At 36.4% G+C, this 24,276-nt stretch overlaps 1 protein-coding gene across 2 annotated transcripts in view; it reads right to left on the bottom strand.

Annotated features, from left to right (window-relative positions):
* LOC118196098 (uncharacterized) overlaps positions 1–24,276 on the bottom strand; it is a 787,551-nt gene that overhangs the window by 498,517 nt on the left and 264,758 nt on the right. For both annotated transcript variants that reach the window (XM_085827471.1, XM_085827472.1), the window contains exon 5: positions 19,119–19,164. In XM_085827471.1, coding sequence (XP_085683597.1) covers positions 19,119–19,164 — 46 coding nt within the window. The remainder of the gene's footprint in view (positions 1–19,118; positions 19,165–24,276) is intronic.

The raw sequence follows: 24,276 nt of genomic DNA, 5'->3' as shown, positions 1-24,276 counted from the left end.
TCTCATTATGTCAGCAATAATGGCACGCAATTTTGAATGATTTTCGACTTTCTAATCAAACGGTCATCAAAGCTCAAGTCCCATCCAATATTTCACCTATATTCAATTGTAGTCGATTAAATGTGCAAAAAAATGGATCATAAAAATGGATCAGAAATCAATAGCGGGAACATACACACAAACTGACATTCTTCATTATATTTATAGATTTAGTAAAACTTACAAATTTTTGATTAACAAACTTTAAGATTTGAAAACGAGCAGTAGCAACACGTTTCCAAATAAAGCATTTTCATCTCCAAGGCGCGAGACTGTTGCCACTCGGAAAAAAAAGTGCGGAAATTATTGTTTTCAAAGTTTTTAATTAATATCTCGACTGATTAAAGTGGTACGAAGATGGGAGTAGTCGAAATGGCTTCCTGCGAATTTTTGGAATCTGGAATAATGTATTTGAATGATTGTCAATGCTATTTTTGTTTCATTGTGAAACTTAGATATTTTATTAACAAACTCGACGATTTGAAATCGAGCAGTGGCAACACTTCTCGAAATAATGCACAGATTTTTATCTCCAGCGCGTAATAAATTTTTGTTGCCACTCGGAAAAATGAGGCGAAAATTAGCGCTTTCAGAGTTTTTTATTACTATCTTGGGTCATTTAAGTCGATCGAAGATGATAATGGTCGAAATGGCTTCCCACATTTTTTGGAATAGGGAATAATATATTATGTGTTTGGCAGTATTATTTTTATTTCATATTTTGTGAAATTAAATTTTTTACTAAGAAACTCTACGATTTGAAAGAGAGCAGTGGCAACACTTCTCGAAATAAAGCAGATTTTCATCGACAGCGTGCGAGACTGTTGCCACTCGGTAAAATGAGGGCGAAAATTAGAGTTTTTCCGAGTTTTTAATTAATATCTCGGCTAATTAAAGCCGTGCGAAGATAGGAATGGTCGAAATGGCTTCTCACAAATTTTCGACGGGGAGTACCTTTTTCTCTTTCTCTTCGAAGCTCAACTCCCCGCAGTTCCGGAGGAGATAATACCACAAACAAACACACGTGCGCAGATTTTAATAGGGGAAGCAATCTTACCGGGCCTGGCAATACGGTTCTCAACGTTTTGACTAACGCGTACCACCTAAATAAAAATTTAAACCTTTAGTACTACCACCACAAAGTTCCACTACCATCACCACAAAGTACTACTACTACCACCACTCTTGAACAAAGCTTCAGATTCCATAAATTTACGAGTGTGGGAGAAAAAACTCAATCAGGATGTTGGGGTTTTAATTTTTGAATTTAATTGTTAAAATTACTTTGTTCCTTTTCGTACCACCTATTTTTCTCTTACGTACCCCCGGTTGAGAACCCCTGGTATAAATTGTAAAAGTCAAAATGCTATATAAATTCTTAGAAATGTATTCTGTTTTTCCTCTCAAAGCTGACGCCGTTATATATAACTAGCAGCTTCGCTGCCAGCCTTCGTCTGGCTTTTACATGTACCGGAAAAATGGCTGAAGGGAACACCAAACGTTAAATTTAAAAACTGCGTAGAATTTTACTCTGCAGAACAACTTCATAAAAAAAAGTTATTAGGTATAACAAAATTAAAATGAAATAAGCAATATCCCTTAATGCAAATATTAATTATCCTAATAAATAAATTAACCAACTTGCCTTTGCAAAATCTTAACCTTAACTCAAATGGTATAAAGGAGGTAAAGAACTTTGCTTCCTAAAAAAATTACTCAAAACTTTTCAATATCTTAAAAACACTGAAATGAGCAATAAATAGTATAAAAGAATACAAAAAAAAAAAAAAAAAAAAAAAATACATTGAAAAGCAAAGTATAATTAATGATATTTTATCTTATATTTTCAAGAGAAAAAAATTACAATGAAATAAGCTATATCCCTTAATACAAATATTAATTATCCTAATAAAAAATTAACCAACTTTCCGTTAAAGAAAAAAACAAATCATACAAAACTTTTCAATATCTTACAAACAGTGAAATAAGCAAAAAATAACATGAAAGCAATTCAAAAAACATAAAATTCCGTGCAGAATTTTACTCTGCAGAACAACTTTATCAAACAAAAAATCAATAAAAATGTATTATATGGTATATAAAAAAATGACAATGAAATATGCCAATCTCTTAAAAACAGTGACATAAGAAATACGATGCAAAATGGTTGCCAAACCCATATTTCTAAAAGAATGAAATTATTCAAAATGATGCGATTTCATCAAAATATATCAGCAACAATAAGAAATGGAAATTGTTGCCAAAATCACATTTTTAAAGATGTGAGATGTGAGAAGTGTACTCGGAAGCTTCGTTTAAAAAATTCTTTAAAAATACAAAATATTACCATTTTTCCAAAATTCTTTTTGTAAAAGCAGTCGCAAGGATGAGAGTTTAACGTGTCCAAAAATTAAAGAAAAATAAACTGTACATTTTTAAAAATAAACTTTTTAGAAAAAATCCCGTTGAAAAGGTGTTAAGCTCCCTTTGTTAAATAACTTCGTATTGAATCGATTTATATTCAAACACGAAATTTATTTTAAGTTCGTAAAATAGCTAATTTCGTACGTTTCATGACGATGTGATATTGGAGTGTGTAGAGTAAAATCTCGCTTTCCTATAGCCCGTTACGTCTCAAAGTGATGCGATTTCGTCACAAAACATAAAATTAAAAAATTTATAACTGGAATTTCGAAAAAAATCGCTTCGAGGTGCACTGGCTCTTGTCTAGATGCGCCTGTGTACCAAATTTCGTAGCCGTAGGTCTATTAGCTTACGCGCAGCAAAAAAGACATACAAAAGACATACACACAGAGACTCTTTCTTTTATTATATGTAGAGAGGAATAGATAATAAGTAAAACTGAATTCAAGAAAATTAAGAAATAAACTACTCTAAGGAAAAAATGCATGACAATCACCATTGATGTCAAAAGTTATGAGACAAATTAATCGTTTGGTCCCGGAGCCACGTGCCTACATAACACCGTCTTCTTGCGGTGGAAGAAACATGCCATGTCTTTTTAGTTTGCCAAAAACAATTGCCCTGGAATATGAATGTCTAAAAAATCGGTATTCAAGGTTACAAATCGAGACGAGGTTCCTCGAAAAACACCTATCCACAGCGGAAAAATAGTAATAAAATAAATTCACATAAAAATTGTAGAGTAAGATTATCAGTACTACGTTACGAATGAAATTCTTTTAACAAAGCACCAGGGAAAACAATAGTTTGCTAAGTAAATTATAGTCGCTGCTGATTAAATTTTTGAATTTCGAGGAAAGATTACTTTTCTTGGTACTTCTCTTTATTTTTCGCTTATTAGGATATTAAGAAAAAAATCTTCGAGGGTAAGAATTTTAAGAAAATGAAAGCGGGTAAAGAATTTCAAGAATTGCAATGACGATAATTTTTGCTTTATGGAACTGAGCAATAATAATTAAAGATTTATAGAATAAGATTTTTTTTTTCTTGATTTTCAGAACAAGGTTTTTTTTCCCTCTTAAAACCGGAATAAATATATAAAAAGAAAAGTAAAATAATATATAATTAGGTCTTTGTCTACAGTTCTTTTTCCCTTTCAAAGAAAATTTTCTTTTCGATGGAAAAATTTCATTTCATTTCATTTTCAGAATTATTTAGGTAGATTTTTATCTTTGGTTAAATTACAGATGCGCTACTTAATCTGTAATTTTATTCGAAATAAAAAGTACGAACAAAATATGTGAAAACTGAAAAGAACGCCTGAAAATGTGCAAACAAAACACGAAATGCACATTAATAGCTATTTAACGATAAATTATGCTGCACTACTTGAATTAAATCACAGCAGCCCTCTGCTAGATAACAGCAATTCTTCGCAATGTACGTTCAGGGTGGTTATTGCTTTATTTAGACCTATGTATAGCCCCTTTTGGTACACCTATACTTTTGAAAATTGGTATATACGTTTATCGGCCATGGAAAAAAGGAAATGTTTATAAAAAATAAAGAAAAAGCAAATTTAAAAAAATCTGAAAGGTTTGATATACATGATATAAATAATATAAAGGTATGATATAAATGAGCTGGATGCATGGGGGCTTTCGTGGTTTTCCCTAAGTTTGACTGGACAATATTGTTGGTGATGAAACAACTGAATAATTTTTGAGTTTGGAAATTCTCGACAAATGCTTGAAAAACAAGTTTGCGGCCATTTCGGGAGTTGAAAAAGTGAAGAACTACAGTTTAATTCAAAAGAACCTTTCGCCTTAGCCATCGCTAGATTTCTTGCATTTTAACTATCTTCTAATACTCTCCTTAAAAATTCGTATTAATGTAAACCACTTACAATCCTGAAAAACAAACATCCTAAGATACAGAAAAAAGTAAAAAAATCAAATCATCAGTGGTAACACCAGATGTAAAGAAAATATATGTCTTTGCTTCAATATCTTTCCCCTTGTTGTAGAGCCATTAGGTATTTTTACTTCCTTGTACGAAGTAAAAAGGAAGTATTGTAATCTCGAAAAGTTTCAGGCAGCATATTTCAACGAAAATAGCCCTTTTGACCGCTGTCGAATGCAATTTAACGATTTTTTTGCGTGATATCCGTACGTAAGAATAAATAAATAAAAAAAAATAAAAATAAAATTAAAAAAAAAATTAAAACTGCTTTAAAATGAATTTTGAAGAGAATTTTTCGTGGCCTCTGTACGAACTTATGTAGGTACGTACGTATCTCGCATAACTCAAAAACGAGTAGCCTCAGAACGTTGAAATTTTGTATATAGGACTGCTAAAACATGTAGATGTGCACCTCGTATTTTGGTTGCAATCGGCCGCACTCCACTCTGTTACCCGGCTCAGTGATCTCAGTTTCTTTACTCTTATATGTTTGTAAATTGTACATTTTTTGCTTCAAAAATGATTGAATTATGTTGTTCTTATCTTTCGGTTAAGGTTTTTATGACTTTAGCAAATCTGTATGCAATATTTTTAGAATTATCACCAATTTTAATGTTGTCTAAGTGCCGCTAAGCTTTTTTTGATGGCGGCCATTGCTTGTTTACATTTGAAACAGCAGAATAGTGGATTTGTTGCCAATCTAGAGAAACTTAGTTTCGCTACAACAAAGATAACGCCTTCATTTAATATTGCCAATTAAATCATACTTTATCCTTTCTGGAATTTTTTCCAGGAAATAAGTGTTTAAGATTTCCTTCGTAATTTTTAATACAGATATTTTGAGTTTTTATGTATTTTTGCCTTGTCGCGAAGTGAGAACTGAATTAATTGAATGAGAAGTACTCAATCGTCTGTGAAAAACTCTTTCTTTTTTGTTTTTGTTTTGTTTGCTTAATTTCTTTTATACATCGTTCTAGCTTTATTATAGTATTTCAATAGAACATGTGGCAATGATTAGATAATTCTTTAAATGATATAAATTTTGTGTATTCTGAGTTATAATATTGTTACGAATTTGGTATTTAAAAAGCTAATGTTAGTTCAATTATAAATTAAATGATTTTATTTCTCGCGCAGTGCAGCGCGTGACGAATATTAAAAGAAAGCTAAGCCGGAAAATTGAAAATACAAGAGCGCGTGCATTAAATAAATAAATATCTCTTTTTGATTTCGAGAAAGTACTGGAAAATTCTAGCGCGTGATTTTAAAATCTTATAAAAGGAGGAAAACATCTCAGTTTGTAGCAGTTGCTTAGTTTGTTGTTGTTTAGAAAACTGCCGTTGTTGATTATAGCGAATTCGCGGATTAGCGTTCTTTAGCTGTTTTGAATTACGTTCTATTGTACATTTAAGTAGTTAAAAGATAACTACTGTGAGATATTGTGATACTGCATGATAATTTGAGAAAATTTAAGCATTTTTGTTGTGATAATAATAAATTTTTGTTCATTTTTCATCGGACTTGTGCATTCATTTCATAACGAACCCGTACGCACGCAACAATATAAACGAAATATAACACTGTTAAGTGAACCTAGCGAAAGAGTGTCGCTATGGTAAACAAATAGTTTTGGTTTGGTTTATTTAATTATGGCAAAGCACACTAGGGCTATCTGCCTAAGGGGAGGGATGCCTTCGTGGAGGACTTTCTAAGGGTGACTGGCTCGTATACACGTTACACATGGGAAAAACCACGAAAACACCCATGCAGCCAGCCCGTTCGCGGGTTTCGAATCTCGGACCGAACTACAGTGTTCTGCGACTTTACCGCTCGGCCGCTGGTGGGCCGGTAAACAAATAGAGTGAATTTTAAAGAATGCATTTATTCTATTGTGGTTTATGCGCTGTCGGCGAAGTAGATTTAATTCTATCCAATAAGTTTAAATGAAATGCAAGAAAAAAGGCGTATAACTTAATATTCCGTACAAGGAAGTCATGTGGTGTACACATCAGATTTTTTTTGGAAGCAAGAGAGATTGAAAAGTGACCAAGGCGTTCTCCAGGAATCGAAACACGGACCTCTGGAATACGCGCCCAGCGTGCAGTCCACCACACCACGAAGACATGCTAGGAAGGCGATAGAAATACCTTATATACTCCCCTTTTAAAGGGCGACTGGGGCTTTTAGGGGACAAAATCACCAAATCTTGAGTATGGAGAATCCTCAACCACCACCCCTTTTAGTTCGGGCACCACTGTAGGGACATTAGGTATTTTGGAAGCAGAAAATATGAAAAATAAGCAGCGCCTTCACCGGGAATGGAACCGTGGACCTCTGGAATGCGCGCCCAGCGTGCAGAACACCACACTAAGAAGGCACGCTAAGAAGGCGGGAGAAATACCTTATACTGTAATGCGGATCTCATTTCCAATAACTTTATGTGTCAGAAATGCTTGTTCAAATGTCACTAGAAGATATACCGAAATAAACGGTAACCAGTTAGTATTCAAATATAACTTCAAACTTAAATTTTTAATTTAGAGGTCAGGAACTTTAACGCCGTTGATATCAATCCAGTCTTGGCCAATGTTAAGTCCGCTGAAGGTTTAAAAAGGAGCGCCGAGAATAGGGAAAGGGTGTCGTGCAATTTGCTGTTCGCTTGTTACCTTCACGTGTTTTCCATCACGGCCGTCGACGCCTCACGCCAACTGTGTCACGGGACAGACAGATGCGTGGGCGAATTCATGCCGACCTCAGGAATCTCGACAAACACCCAAACTGCATTGTTACTTTGTAATCGGGAACTGTGAGGCGGCTTTGGGCGGCGAGTGCCATTTTAGTCTGAGTTCTTTACTCTTCTCGAGCATCAATAAACCAATTTTTCATTCTGGCCGATTCCTGGTAACTGAAATATTCTGCAGTTATCTACAGCAGGCAGAGCTTAAAGCGGTCACATTTGTTCACGGCTATTTTGTTGTTGTTGTTACTTATACTCACTTTATGAGGTATTTCTCCCGCCTTCTTAGCATGCTTTCGTGGTGTAATGGTCAGCAAGCTCGACGCGTATTCGAGAGGTCTGTGGTTCGAGTCCCGGCTAGGGCATTGCCAATTTTTCATATCTCCTGCTTCGAAAGAACTCAATGTCTCTACAACTTGTATGAAAGTAAGCTCAGTAACGAAATTTCTGGTAGCAAGGAGCGCAAGATACGCCTGCCGTTGGCAACAGCCGTGTCACCTTACAGGTGACAGTGCGATTTAGCTCAGTTCCGCCCCCTCAATTATGATGGATAGCATCCCGGGTGGGGAAGACGGATCCAAAGGTCTTCCACCCCTCTTCCCTTCCACCAAACCACACGAGAGGACTTTCGGCTCGCTGCATATTTAGAGTGCCCCCATGTCGCACGGACACTATACATTTTACGAACATCCAGGCCTTCTCCGGGGTTCGAACCCGGGTCCTTCGGCACTGCAGTCAGCGACGCTAACCTCTATACCGGTTCAGTGGCACGGCTATTTTGATAACATTAAACGACGAGAAATAATATCCTTCAAAGAAGCAACAAAGTCCCCCGCCCCAGTGGCCGAGCGATTAAGTCGCTGAGCACTGGTAGCTCGGTACGGGCTAACGAGATGTTTACATGGGCGTTTTCGTGGTTCCCGCTGCGTAGGCGCACGCAAGATTCCCACTCATGAACGGTTTATGTGATCACGGCAAAGCCTCGAGGACTACTTGTCTAAGAGGAGGGATGCCTTCGTGGAGGACTTTCTAAGGGAAACTGACTCATATGCACGTTAACCCCAAAACCGCCCATGCAGCCAGCCCGTTCGCGGGATTCGAACCTCGAACCGAACTACAGCGTTCAGCGACTTTACCGCTCGGGCGCTAGTAAGCGATTATCAAAGGATGTGCGACTTGAAAATGATGTCCAAATAAATCTCTTACTTGTTTGAAATCGTTTTTCTGAAGTTTTTTTTTTTCTGTAGACCATTTTATCAAAATGGTCAACAGAAAAAAAAAACTAAGAATTTTTAATGGATTGCTCTATCTGAAACTTTCCACCTGTTAACCACAGCGGGTACAAAATTCAAAAATGTGTTAAAAAAATGTAACGATCTCAAAGGATTCAGATTGTAACGATCGGCCAAAAGGATGTGTTAAGTTCTTTTAAACTCTTGTTGCAAAACGGAGTTCACCAGAACTGCTGTAGCACCCAAGCCTACTATCCCATTTTTTTTTTTTTTTTTTTTTTTTTTTTTTGTCTTTTTAGCTTTATTATTAAGCATCAATTTCTTCGCAATTGCGCCATATATCATTCAACAATACATTATTAGGAAATACATTATTAAAATTCGCCATACATTATTAGGAATATTTCAAAAATTTTAACAGCACCACTGCAGTATATGATTAGAATTCCCGATTCAGAGTTGGCATACACTTTTTTGGCAGGCCCCTGAAAATCATATCAATGAGTTTGATTTATAGCTGCAACTTTTGAGAGATTTGCAATATTCACTTTAAAAATATGTTGGTAGATTTACTGATATTTCTGTTCGAGTAATAAAATGAAAAGCTCTAATTAAATATGCATACATTTTATAAGAAGTACTTTTAATTTTTCAACTGTTTGTATGTACTAATCGAATTTAAGATAGACTAATTAATTAAAAAATATGCATTATGTATACAGTGTCATGTATATTTCTCACTTTCCATTTTGGGATATAAATTATTAAAAAAAAGGATAAGAAAGGGATTTCAGAAGTTTGTTTTTTTTTTCCAAATATTCAATATCCCATCTCTATAACTCAGTGTAATGTGAGATTCATCGAGTTATGTTATATGAAATTACCAATAAAAATCTTTACTATTTTTAACTTTTATGCATATTTCTGTCCTTCGGATGGATGTTTTTAATTGTTACAAACTTTTTGAAAGAAAATGGGAGCGAAAAAGCGACAGCGAGATACTTAGAGGAAACTCGCACAATTAGACAAGTTTGAAAATGACCTACTGATAGTTATACTGACGTGAAAGAAAAAGAAATTAATAACTATTATAAACATCTTATTTAGTAACAATGTACTGGCATAACGGAAGATTACCGCCTCCATAAACTGTATTAAAAATAATTAGAATTAAAAAAAAATCTGAAAGGTTTCAGATTTTAAATTACGTTCAAAGGGGCGGTTTTTTTTTTTACATTTTGTCTGTTACCTTCATTTAATAGATATCATGTTCTTCGCACTTAAACTATAAAATTCAGTTCAAGAACAATATTGCAAAATAATTTTAAATTGAGCCTATCTTTAGAATTTCCGATACACTATCTCACGCACTGGAGATTAAAATGTTTTTTCTGTACAATGTTGCCATCGCTTGCTTTGAAATACTTGAGATTGTAATTCAAAAATTCGTTAAAGTTTTACAAAATAGGAAATCGATATTAAAAACAAGTTCCAAATTTCAAATTTGGGCTTCCAGATGCCCATATTCGCAGTAGGATTACGTCATTCAAAATTGGATGGCTCTAGGTACCGTTGTTTCATCACAATGCGAGAAACATACATACATTTATGCAGATTTTTCATTATTTAATTTCTTCAAATATAATGCAGGACTCTAACGTTTGGTGGCAACAGTTTGAAAAGTGAAACAACGCTTATCGTGAATCGACGCAAAATGCTAAAACGAAATTAATAATCCTTCTGGGCAAATTGCCCCTTTGGACTAAAAATAGTACACAAAAGTTTCCTGTTCTATTGTGTTGTGATTCTTACATTACTTCGAAACGACAACGCATATAAACGTGGATATATTCATTTTTGTGTATTCTCAAGCAGTCTTGTTAAATATAAAATCATTAATCTTTTTTATATCACCTAAATTTGAAAAGATTTGTCAATGAGTTTCACAACGTCTCTTCCAATTATTTTAAATTTATCTGAAACAGTTGAAAAATTTAAAAGCTTTCAAATTTTATGTTACGCTCAAAGAAGCGTTTGTTTTTAACGTTTTGTGTGTTACCTTTATTTATTAAATATCATATTCTTCCCACTGAAACCATAAAAACAGCAATATCGCAAAATAATTTAAAAAGAGCATATCTTTAGACTTTCTGATACTCAGTCTCACGCGCTAGAGATAATTTTTCTTTTCACTTAGTGTTGCCATTGCTCGCTTTGAAATCGTTGAGTTTCTTAATCAAAACCTCATAAATGCTTTACAAAATATGAAATAGATAATAGAAGAATGTCCAGATTCCAAATTTAAAGCTTCCACATTCGGGTGCAGACGTACGTTATTCAAAACTGGATGGCTTTAGGTACCGTTGTTTTATCACAGTGCGAGAAACCATACATACATTTATGTATATTCATTATTTAATTTCTTTAAATATAATACAGGGTGATAATATTTGGTGGCAACAATTTGAAAATTAATTCAGACTTTTAAAATTTTCGACGCAAAATATGCTAAAGCAAAATTAATAGCCCATCTGGGCTCACGCCCTTTGGGCTAATAATATCCAGTTTGAAGTAAATTTAATAATTCAATTCCTCCCTGAAATTTATTACATCCTTTTAGCTTCGATTCTTTCCGTCAGAGGTAACGATAATCCCTTTGACACCTAATAAAAAACATCCGATGAGTTAAGGTTGCGGTCAAAGTTACAATTGCACGACAACCATATATCCTTCTCAGTAAATGCCGTATCTCTTCAGAGAGCACCCTTGTTCAACCAATCGTTTCTAGGCAGTCAAAACACGATCCGCGAGAAGATAATATTAAACCGGATTCGCTCCTAATTAATGGCACCAATGAGTGGCTTCTTCGATGACCTTTAACGGCAGTTAGAGGTCACAGTTCTCTGTCACTGCACTCATGTGAAGTTCGAATTTTGTTGCTACTGGATTTATGGCTTCTTGCATATGATTATTTTAACTAAAAAAGTCCCCTAATTATTACTAATTGAGCTACAGTTTATCATTACGGTTTATAAAGGCGGATTTTTTTTTAAATTGAAAACAAAACCAAATTTCTTGAGATTGTTTCAAATCCAGCCTGAAGAAAATTTCAGCATGACGAAAAAAAAAAGAAAAAAAACTCGAAATATATTATTAAACATTCATGAAAGCTAAGGAATGAGTAGAATTTTACCTTATATAATAGAAATAAAAAATCAATGTCAATTTTTGTCGTACCGGAGCAAAACTTCTTTTAATTTTATTTTTTCATAACGAGTATAAATATTTCCCAAATATAAGTATAGGGATAGGGAGATCACATTAAAGGTTAGATTAGGTTATTTGTCGAAAATAATTTTTTTTTTTTTTTGAAAATTGAAAGTGGCAAAACATGAACGTTTTCGTAATTTAAAAGATTTTCGTAATTGGAAGTATATAACGACGATCAACCATTGCAAAAAATAAAGTCCGGACAAGACCTTGTAAGCCTAAATGGGTGGATTTTACATATAATTTTGATATTGCCGGTTGTAATAAAAAAGGGAGGTGCACAACTAGTTATAAAAGTAATAGCTTAAGCTCAATAGCAGTTTTGTTGTCCTCATGGGAATGTTGAGTCGAGAGAAGGAGAGCAGTCCCACAACAAAATTTCAATGTTCTGTCTTCTAACTGTTTTTGAGTTATGTAAAATACGCATACTGCGGTGGAAAAAAAAAAAAATCTGCAATGTTTCAGATTTTAAATTACGCCCAAGAGGGAGATTTTTTTTTTTTTTTTAACATTTTGTATTTTACCTTCATTTTTTTAAATATCATGTTCTCAGCACTTAAAACTCAGTTCAAGAGCAACATCGCAAAATAATTTTAAAATGAGCCTTCCGATACACAGTCTCGCGCGCTTGAGATAAAAATGTTTTTTCTGTACAACGCTGCCATGGCTCACTTTGAAATGCTTGAGTTTGTTAATCAAAAATTCGTTAAAGTGTTACAAAATATGAAATCGATCATAAAACAAATTCCAAATTTGGGCGTCCATGTATTCGGGTGGAGACGTACGTTACTCAAAATTGGATGGCTCTAGGTACCGCTGTTGCATCACAGTGCGAGAACACATACACATTGATGCAGATTCTTCATTATTTAATTTCTTTAAATATAACACAGGGCTGTAATATTTGGTGGCAACAATTTGAAAAGTGAACAGACATTTATAGTAAACCAACGCAAATTGCCAAGACGACGAAGTTAACTAACGTTCTCTGGGCTTAAGAAAAAAAAAATCTGATGTGTACACCACATGACTTCCTTCTACGGAATATTAAATTATACGCATTTTTTCTTGCATTTCATTTAAAGTTATTAGATTGAATTAAACCTACTTCACCGACAGCGCATAAACCACAATAGAATAAATGCATTCTTTAAAATTCACAACCCGGCGGGGTCCGCTCGAGAGGACTTCCATGTCTTCTCCGGGATTCGAACCCGGGCCGTTCGGTTCCATAGTAGGCTTGCCTAACAACTATACCGTCTGGGCGACTAGAAGTATCATTTTAAATGTAAAGAATGATAAAAACGCAAATAAGACAATTACATAATATTCCATATAGTTGTTGGGCCCACCAGTGACCGAGCGGTAAAGTCGCTGACCACCGGTAGTTCGGTCCGAGGTTCGAATCTCGCGAACGGGCTGGCTGCATGGGCGTTTTCGTGGTTTTCCCCATATGTAACGTGTATACGAGCCAGTTACCCTTAGAAAGTCCTCCACGAAGGCCTCCCTCCCCTTAGGCATATAGCCCTAGTGTGCTTTGCCGTAATTAAATACACCACCACCATATCGTTGTTGCCAACATAATAGAACTGTTTGTCTTAGAAGTTCGTCCCAAAGATTCCTCTGGAACTCCTGTTTTACACCATGGAAATATTGAGTCATATAAAAAATTCTCCTGGTTTTTTTTACCCACTAGATGGTGTTGATGCCTATATATCCGGCAACACTCACCCAATTGTCTCAAACAAACATGCTCTTAAATGGTGACATTCAGTTTCCAGTGTCTGTGAGGATAGTTTTTTAATTCGTTGTTCGTGTCAAAAGTTATACTGATTTGAAAATGAGTAAAATATCTGAAGAAATACGCTATGTGATGCTTGTTTGCTTTAAAAAAGGTTAAAAAGGCTGCAAAAACATGCCGAAACATCCGTGAAGAATGTTCTGAGTGAACGAAAGGCCTAAGAGTGGTTTGCTGGATTCCGTTTCGGAAATTTCGATGTCGAGATTGGAAGGGAAATACCCATTATGAGCTGCTGCAAATTGGCTACGCTATCACAATTCGGCCCTGTTTGGTGTTTGGTGTATTTAATTATGGCAAAGCACACTAGGGCTATGTGCCTAAGGGGAGGGATGCCTTCGTGGAGGACTTTCTAAGGGAAACTGGCTCGTATACCCGTTACACATGGGGAAAACCACGAAAACGCCCATGCAGCCAGCCCGTTCGCCAATTCGGCCCTGTACTGTACACAACTCGACCGTTTGAACGAAGCAATCCAGAAAAAGGGACCAGTATTGGCCAACAGAAAGGGAATTGTGTCCCATCATGACAATGCGCATCCACACACTTTGATGACTCGGAACAAATTGGCGGAACTTGGTTGGGAAGTTTTGATGCACCCACCGTATAGCCCGGACCTTGCACCGTCTGACTACCATTTGTTTCGGTCTCTACAAAACTCTTTTGATGGTAAAAAACTGGCCGACCGAAGCGCCGCTAAAAATCACTTGGGCAAGTTTTTCGACGACAAACCACAGAAGTTCTACACCGATGGAATTATGAAGCCACCCGAAAAATGGTCAAAAATTATAAGGTATTTCTCCCACTTCCCTAGCGTGCCTTCGTGGTGTAGCGGTAGCACGCTGGGCCGGTATTCCAGAGGTCCGTGGTTCGATTCCCGACGAAGGCGGCTGCATATTTTTCATCTCTTCTGCTTCCAATTAACCTAATGACTCTACAAGTGGCGCCCGAACTAAAAAGGGTAGTGGCTGATGATTCTCCGCACCCAGGATTTGGCGATTAGGTCACCTAAAACCCTAGTCGACCTTTAAAAAGGGGAGTATATAAGGTATTTCTCCTACTTTCCTAGCGTCCTTCGTGGTGTAGTGGTTCTGCACGCTGGGCCGGTATTCCAGAGGTCCGTGGTTCGATTCCCGGCAAAGGCGTTGTTAATTTTTCATCTCTCCGGCCTCCAAAAAAATCCTAATGACTCTACAAGTGGCGCCCGAACTAAAAGGGTTGTGGATGATGATTCTCCGCACCCAGGATTTAGCGACTAGGTCCCCTAAAACCCTAGTCGCCCTTTAAAAAGGGGAGTGTATAAGGTATTTCTCCCGCTTCCCTAGCGTGCCTTCGTGGTGTAACGGTAGCACACTGGGCCGGTATTCCAGAGGTCTGTGGTTCGATTCCCGGCGAAGGCGGTTGCATATTTTTCATCTTTTCTGCTTCCAATTAACCTAATGACTCTACAAGGTTGTAGAGACATTATGTATTTTTTTGAAAGCAGACAAGATGAAAAATAGCAAACGCCTTCGCCGGGAATCGAACCACGGACCTCTGGAATACCGGCCCAGTGTGTATCACCACTACACCACGAAGGACTCTTGGAAAGTGGGAGAAATACCTTATAAGGTCACAGATAATAATGGTCAATATGTTGTTGATTAAAATTGATTTTCAATAAAGAAAATTTTTGTTCAAAAATGAACTACCATAAAACCGCGGAGACTTTTTTATCGAACCCAATATATTTCGAGCTATTGTAGATAAGCTGAAGCTAACTCAAACTCTTCGCCAAGTGGAGGACGTGCAAGAAAAGAGCAGTGGTTTCAGGGAAGAAAATAACACATAAATTAAACAACATCCATGACGGAACAATGCTGCGTTTGAGAAAATATTTTGGGGGTTGATCCCTCAAGTGTGACGCTAAAATAACGAAGATGACATTAAAAGCAATTTTGGGATATCACTTAAACGTATAAATGCTTGCATTGTCTTAAAGAAAACGTGTATTTATGGGCATTCAACTACATATCATACGAAAACAAAAGCTTCAGTAAATTTATGATGACTGAATTTCCGTTGGGAAGAGAAAAGGAATTTCTTAACTGGATATGAGGACCATAATCGGTAAATGCAGTTTATCGTTAAAAATTTATTTCAATTTATCTGGCGACAAAGGAGAATCTTCTTCATGACTGAAAGTATTAAAAGTTAGGTAACGTGCGAAATTATTTACGAACGGAACAGCAAAGCAATTAAATCTTTCCTTCTAAATGAATTGAAGTACCTTCAGGATATTTTTAAACCTCTTTATTTATGTACTTTTTGGTCTCAAACCCTTTTCCGCTAAGCATATTTTAACTGCCGTTTAATTCACGTCAATTATAGACTATTTTGCGTTCAAAAACAATAAGATGCGTAACGGAATTATCTGGTGAGGAATTACAGAATTCTCAGCGCCTTTAAACGGTTAGCACATCCATTTGGCAACTGAAAGCACCGTGCTTCGAGTCTCGAGGAATTTTTTAGCACAAAAGGTTGATTAGGTTAGGTTATTTAATTACGGCAATGCCTCGAGGGCTATCTGCCTAAGGGGAGGGATGCCTTCGTGGACGTTTTACGGGATAGAACTGAGCGCCGCCTGAGATAACCACTGACCTGACTTTGTTGTAAAAGTCTTACAGTGTTAATAGTAATCCTGGCAGAAGGGAATATTTCCTCCGTGTAAAAATATACATATAAATATTACATAGGCATACAAGGCCTGTGTATAAGCATAGATAATTTGATTACAATCATCGTCTTGTACAAGTTACATATGATAGATACATAAAATCCTGACAGCTATGTATACATTTAAACATTATATTAATTCCTAATTACAGTACTTTTACTGAGATAATCAAATTAAACTTGTAATTCATTTACACATTGACTGGATTTTCAATATCATTTAAACTGCTTTACAATATTATAAGGCTTGTGTATAAGCATAAATATGTTGATTACAATCATTGTCTTGTACAAGTTACATATGATAGATACATAAAATCATGACAGCTATGTATACATTTAAACATTATATGAATTTCTAATTACAATACTTTTACTGAGATAATCAAATTAAACTTGTAATTCATTTACACATTGACTGGATTTTCAATATATTTTAAACTGCTTTACAATATTATAAGGCCTGTGTATAAGCATAGATATGTTGATTACAATCATTGTCTTGTACAAGTTACATATGATAGTTATATAAAATCATGACAGCTATGTGTACATTTAAACATTATCTGAATTCATATTTACAATACTTTTACTGAGATAATCACATTAAACTTGTAATTCATTTACACATTGGCCTGCTTTACAATATTATTTTTATCAAGTTCATACAAACTGGATGGTATTATGCTTACATTACAGTAGTTTTGCTCTTACAGTCCTGTTATTATTCTACGGGGTGAACTATTTTTCTAGTGTATGGAACAGGACTGCCTTCCTGGAGGACTTTCTAAGGGAAAGTGGCTCGTATATACGTTACACATAGGGAAAACCACGAAAACACCCATGCAGCCAGACCGTTCGCGGGAATCGAACCTCGGACCGAACTACCAGTGTTCAGCGACTTTACCGCTCGGCCGCTGGTGGGCCTTAGCACTAAACGCGTTAACCCACAAGGGCTATTAGTTTCGTTACGGCATTCTGCATTAATTCACTATTCAAACAAATATTGTCGCCATGCGTTGTATTTAAAGAAATGAAATAGATGAAGAATCTGCATAAATCGGCTTCCCTAACCGCTATACCGCCTGGACGGCTGCCTCAACAAATTAAGCACAATTGAATTTTCATGTTGCTTGATTAAGACACAATAACACGCCGAACAAATACTAATTCAGAAGTCAAACAACAAAAATCAGCGTTATATTTTCAAAATATTCACAGGACTAGTTTCGATGTTTTTACCGAACCACCATCCTCAGCTGCAAAACCGCAAATGAACAAGATGGGAAATAATGATTAGATAAGATAAGAAAGCCTGGACAAGATAAGGAAGTGGCGCCATCTGTTGCTGAAACCAGAACTAAAACATAATTTCTTTAAAGGCCGAAGGCAAAGATGGATTAAAATTAAGATCGTTAACTAGAACAGAAAGATTTTTTTGAATGTGAAATGCCTCTAGAAAATCCAGTTCTTCAATGGAAGATGTTTTTTGAATAATTTTGGCAGCAGAAAAATCACACTTTCAATTTATGTCTAATCACTGTTATCTAATCACTGTCACTAATCACTGTATTATCTAATCACTGTTATGATTGTGTAAATCATGGCATGTCCAGTTAGTAATTAGAAGATTTGTGTTTCGAATTTCAGCGAGAGTACTGGAGATTTTACATGTCTCTGTCGAAACAATTGTATAATAATCTCTAAAGAAACGTCTAGGCTAAAATGTAATGGAAAATAAAATTGGCTCCACCTGGATTTGGTGGATTGGGTCTCGTGTCCTAGTCACGTTTAAAGTGGGAGAAAATATAAGTAATTATTGCACTTGGAGAGCCTACTGCTGATTTTTCGTGCTTCTCGCTCCGAAAAATTCTAGTCTCCGCAAATTTTCTATCGAAAAACTGAATTTTAAGTCGGAAACACCTGTACAGAGCCTTACTAACCTTGGTAAAGACAACCAATTATTAGCCCAAAAGCTCAGAAGGGCTATACATTTCGTTTTGGCATTTTGCGTCGATTCACTGTAAATGTTTTTCAAACTGTTGCCAACAAATATTATCGCCTTGTCATATATTTAAAGAAATTAAATAATGAAGAATCTGCATCAATGTATGTATGTTTCTGGCATTGAGATAAAACAACGGTACCTAGAACCATCCAATTTTGAATGACGTAATCCTACTGCGAATATGGGCATCTGGAAGCCCAAATTTGGAATTTGTTTTACTGTAGATTTTATGTTTTGTAACACTTTCATGAATTTGTGATTAAGAAACTCAACCATTTCAAAGCGAGTTATGGCAACACTGTACGGGGAAAAAAATTATCTCCAGCGCGCGAGACTGTGTATCAGAAATTCTAAAGATAGACTCATGAGCAGCGAGTGCGTGAATCCTGTTAAATTTAGTTCAACGGTTAAAACGGTTATTTAAAACCTTCTTCTGCAGTATCCATTCTTCAAGACAGAGAATATACTGTACTTCGTCTTCTACGTAGGGTATAAATTTTATGCTTCCAAAAAAAAGTAAGACTCATCCAGCATTTTCAATGGCCATGCCTATTTAGTTATCACTGCAAAAGAATATCCTCTTTTGCAAAGCGGCACCTGATCAAATTTTCAAACTCAAAATTTATTTTATTTAGGTTTCATATCATAGAGACCACACTGAAAGTAAACAGGAAAAGACACGAATTTATAAGCTATAATATACCATACTGAATGTTAAAATGGCTAAATTAAAAATATTGAAGATGTGTTGATTTCAAACAAAAAGATTGCCTAATTTAAGCGGCGCGCACTTAGATTGGTTCTTGAAACGTAAAGAAAACTGTTGAAATCAATGCCAAATTTGTGAAATCAATGCCAAATTTTCTGCAATTTCGTATCCATCTCGAAATCTAATTACAGAAATTTTCTATTGAAATAAAGTTTACAACTTACCCACTTTCGTTTCATACGTTTCCCATTCTTCCACAGCAACAGTGAGCTAAAGGAACAATAAAAAAAAAAGTATGAATTATAAAAAGCATTACCATTTGTTTCTTTACAAGTAACTGCGGCTGCTTATATACACTGAAGTGACAAAAGTTATGGGATACCTCCTAATATTTTGTCGGTCCTCCTTTTGCCCGGCGAAGTGCAGCAACTCGATGTGGCATGGACTCAACAAGTCGTTGGAAGTCCCCTGCAGGAATATTGAGCCATGCTGCCTCTATAGACGTCCATAATTGTGAAAGTGTTGACGGTGCAGGGTTTTGGGCACGAACTGACCTCTCGATGATGTCCCATAAATGTTCATTGGGATTCATGTCGGGCGATCTAGGTGGCCAGATCATTCGCTGGAATTGTCCACAATGTTCTTCTAACCAATCGCGAACAGTTGTGGCCCGGTGACATGGCGCATTGTCATCCATAAAAATCCCATCGTTGTTTGAGTAAGTGAAGTCCATGAATGGCTGTAAGTGACCTCCAAGTAGCTGAAGGTATCGATTTCCAGTCAATGATCGGTTCAGTTGCACCAGAGGACCGAGTCCATGCCATGTAAAAACAGCCCAGACCATTATGGAACCACCACCAGCTCGAACAGTGCCTTGTTGACAACTTGGGTCCATGGCTTCGTGGGGTCTGCGCCACACTCGAACCCTACCATCAGCTCTTACCAACTGAAATCGTGACTCATCTGACCAAGCCACGGTTTTCCATTCAGTTAAGGGCCAACCGATATGCTCACGAGCCCACGAGAGTCGCTGCAGGCGATGTCGTGCTGTCAGTAAAGGCACTCGAGTCGATCTTCTGCTGGCATAGCCCAAAAAAGACAAATTTCGCCGCACTGTCCTATCGGACACGTCCCTCGTACGTCCTACATTGATTTCTGCGGTTATTTGACGCAGTGTTGCTTGTCTGTGAACATTGACAACTCTACGCAGACGTCGCTGGTCTCGGTCGGTTAAGTGCAGGTGGTCGGCCACTGCGCTGTCCATGGTGGGATGTTATGCCTGAAATTAGATACTCTCGGCACACTCTTGAGACTGTGGATCTCGGAATGTTGAATTCCCTAACGATATCCGAAATGGAATGACTCATGCGTCTAGCTCCAACTACCATTCCGCGTTCAAATTCTGTTAATTCTCGTCGTGCGGCCATAATCACGTCAAAGCCTCTTCACATGAATAACTTGAACACAAATGAAAGCCCTGCCAAAGCACTTCGCATTTATACATTTTCTACGCGATACTGCTGCCATCTGTATATTTGCATATTGCTATCCCATGACTTTTGTCACTTCAGTGTATATGTATGATTATCATTATTAGTACTAAAAATATTATTATCATTATATACAAAGAGAAACATAGTAATATGCCAAAAAGAAAACAAAAAGATTTTTAACCAGTCCAGCGTTATAGTTGCAGGATTAAAGTAAATTAAACTTAAACCATCCAAAATTAAAATTTAAATTGGAATCAAAACAAGGCCCTAATAATATTAATAATTGCAACCGTGGATAAAAGGTCTAATATTGTAGCTAAACGTAATCAAAATTAATATAAAAATTCATCAATGGAATGAATCCGAAAAATAAAAATGCAAATTGGTAATAGAAATAAAAATAAAAATTAATCTCCTTTGTCTGAAACCCTTATTCATAACCCCATCAGGGAAAAATAAACAAAAGTTTTATAAAAGTCGATTAATGTGTTTTGAATATAATTCGAATTATTCGACTATTCAAAATTTCGTTTTGAATAAGTCGATTAATGTGTTATATGTTTCGTTCTTCTGAATGATTTGAGATCGAAAACCGATAAAAGACTCAATTAAATTTTCATTGAAAACATGAAAATTCAATTTAAAAACCGAAAGATCTTATCTCAGATGCATTCAGAATTTTCCCTACATGTATTCGAATACTCGAAAAAAAAAGAATAAAATACTACATTATGCAAAAATGACTACTCTAAAAAAACAAAATTTGCTTAAAATACATTAAATGTAAATCCGACTTTCAAAAGCAATAACAAATTAATGAGTAAAAGAATTCACTTTTAAATCATATTGTCATTTAAACAAAAGTAAAAAAATCTGATGTGTATACATGACTTCCTTGTACGGAATATTAAATTATACGCATTTTTTCTTGCATTTCATTTAAAGTTATTGGATTGAATTAAATCTACTTCGTCGAGAGCGCATAAACCACAATAGAATAAATGCATTCTTTCAAATTCACTATATTTGTTTACCATAGCGACACTCTGACGCTAGGCTCACTTAACAGCGCTACATTTCAGTCATTTTATAATTCAGAATGTACAAAAGTCTCTCTAGATTGGCAACAAATCTAATATTCTGCTGTTTTAAATGTAAACAAACATGTCAGCCATGTTATTTAAAAAATAGGCTTAACCGCACTTAAACAGCTTTTAAATTGTTGATAATTCTACAAATATTGCTTACGTACAGATGTCACGCAAAAACATCGTTAAATTGCATTCGATAGCTGCCAAAATGGATATTTTCGTTGAAATATGCTGCCTGAAACTTTTCGCGATTACAATACTTCCTTTTTACTTCGTACAAGGAAGTAAAAATAGCTGGTCCCCGAATATGTGCTCCTTAAATATTTAATACTATGAAAATGAGAAACTTTCAAAAGAGATTTCCATAAATAATATATTTAGATATTTAGTGGTTACAAAAAATTAATTTTTAAGGTTTAAAACCTTGAAGTTATAATTTTTTTTTTTTACATGAACTTTTATGGTACAATAATCAGGCAAATAACTTTTAACATAAGTTTATTTAGAAAACTAATTCGTACTTTCTTTAAAAGGATGTGAGAGCATATTTCTGTTAAATATTGAAACTGCTATTTCTTCAGCAGCACGTTTATTTGCAGATTTTATGACCTCGATTTTTCAACCAAATCTCTCACATCTTTTTCTTTTCTTTTTTTTTTCAAATTTACATTTTTGATAAACTTGATGATCAACTATTCATTATTACTGTAATTAACTTGTTTACTCGTTCAGTGCGTACACTGTTAATTCTCGTCTGTCAATTCTCCAATAAGTATTTGGTTACCTATGCAAATGACGATATCTGCGGTCCTAAGGTACGTCACGGACTCCGCCGGTATATATCGTGTAGGAAACAGCATCGGCTTTAGTCGCATGCAAGATGCCTCGCTGTTCGGAGCTCTCTGATTTCGAAAAAGGTATAATTATCGGGTATCACAAATGTGGCCGATCCTTAAGAGACATATCTAGCGATCTGAAGTACCCAAAATCGACAGTGGCCTATGTGATTAAGAAGTGGAAGGTGAGCAGTGATTGTCGGAATATGCCCCGAGTCGGCAGACGAACGAAACTGGGGGATAGAGACCGATGAGTGTTGTCCAGAGAAATTCGGAAGAACCGCACCCAACCGATGGCCCTCCTCCGCGAGGAGTTTCAACAGGCATCCGGGAGTATTGTTTCAATGAATACCATCCGTAAGGAAGCACATCTGCTTGGTTTTCATGGTCGTGCTGCTGCCCATAAGCCTTTGATCACAAAGTCCAACCGCGCTGCTCGGTTAATGTGGTGCAAAGCACATCGGAATTGTACCGTAGATCAGTGGAAACGGGTTCTTTGGATTGACGAATCAACGTTCACCCTTTACCGTTCGGATGGCAGGGTCTGGGTCTGGCGTCTACCTGGAGAACGTCTCCTGCCAGAATGCATTGTGCCAACAGTCAAGTTCGGCGGAGGTGGAATTATGGTCTGGGGGTGTTTCTCCTGGTATGGGCTGGGACCCTTGGTCCCCATTCATGGTAAGCTCAACTCCGATGCCTACTGCACTATTTTGGATGACAATGTGCTTCCTACGTTGTGGCAGTTTTACGGGCTGGACCCCTGTTACTTTCAGGACGACAATGCCAGTTGTCATCTTTCGACGTTAACCAAGGCTTGGTATGGTGCCAGTGGAGTTCATCGAATGGACTGGCCTGCCCAGAGTCCAGACCTGAACCCTATCGAGAACCTCTGGGACGAGTCGCATCGCGGAATTCAGGGGTGTACTACCCGTGCAAAATTGGGGAAAGAACTTCTATGTCTTCTCCAAGCCGAGTGGAAGAAAATACCACTAGCTGTCATACAAAGACTTGTGGAAAGTATGCCCCGGAGGGTCCACGCTGTAATTACCTCTCGTGGAGGCTGTACCAACTATTGATTTTGAATAAAGTTAGTTTTTCTTTTCTGTCACAGGTGTGCAAATACTTATTGGTAGTCAGTGTATTTCTAGATAAGATAAAACAAATCTCAACTAAGAAATTCTGAATGAAAGAATTCCACCAGCTGCGGTAAAGCCGCTGAACACTGGTAGTTTGATCTGGGACTCTCTTACAAGAGAAATGGGCTGGATGCATGGGCATTCTCTCGGTTTTCCCCCCTGTGTAAGCAGATACGAGTGAATTTCCCTCAGAAAGTACTCCACGAAGGCATCCCTAGTGTGATACCTCTAATGCGCTTTGCCGTAATAATGAAAGGAAATGTACTAACAAAGATGCTGACATATCCTTGATCCATATAAGCTTCACCCAAAAACAAAATGATGAGGCACACATATTACAGCGTCACTCATATATTCACGACTTAGTATTTCTTTCATTTCAAGCCCGTTTCAAGATTTTGACAATGCTAAACGTTAGAATCCTTTTTACCTTTAGCTTATCAACAGCGGTGAAGTCGCTGAACACAGGTAGTTCAGTCCTGGGTCCGAGTGCTTTGCCATAGTTAAATAAATCAAACCAAACCTTTTAACTTCAGAAGCAGTTTCATCGGTATTTTCTTTCTCATAGAACAAAAAATGGATGATCATTCTGAATAATCTTTATTATTGCTCAAAGCTTCCTATCAGAAACTATTAAATCTAAGTGTTTAATATTACAATTTAATTCCAATTAATTTAACTGAAATGAAATAAGCTAATAGACCCACGGCTACGAAATTTGGTACATAGGTGCATCTAGACAACAGCCAGTGCACCTCGAAGCGATTTTTTCGAAATTCGAATTAGAAATTTTTTTATTTTATGTTTTGTTATGAAATCGCGTCAT

This window comes from Stegodyphus dumicola, chromosome 12 (assembly GCF_044657685.1).
Source record: "Stegodyphus dumicola isolate Sdum_Otavi_A_Nest chromosome 12, ASM4465768v1".
NCBI classification, from domain to species: Eukaryota; Metazoa; Arthropoda; class Arachnida; order Araneae; family Eresidae; genus Stegodyphus; species Stegodyphus dumicola.
This window is presented reverse-complemented; position numbering and strand designations above follow the sequence as displayed.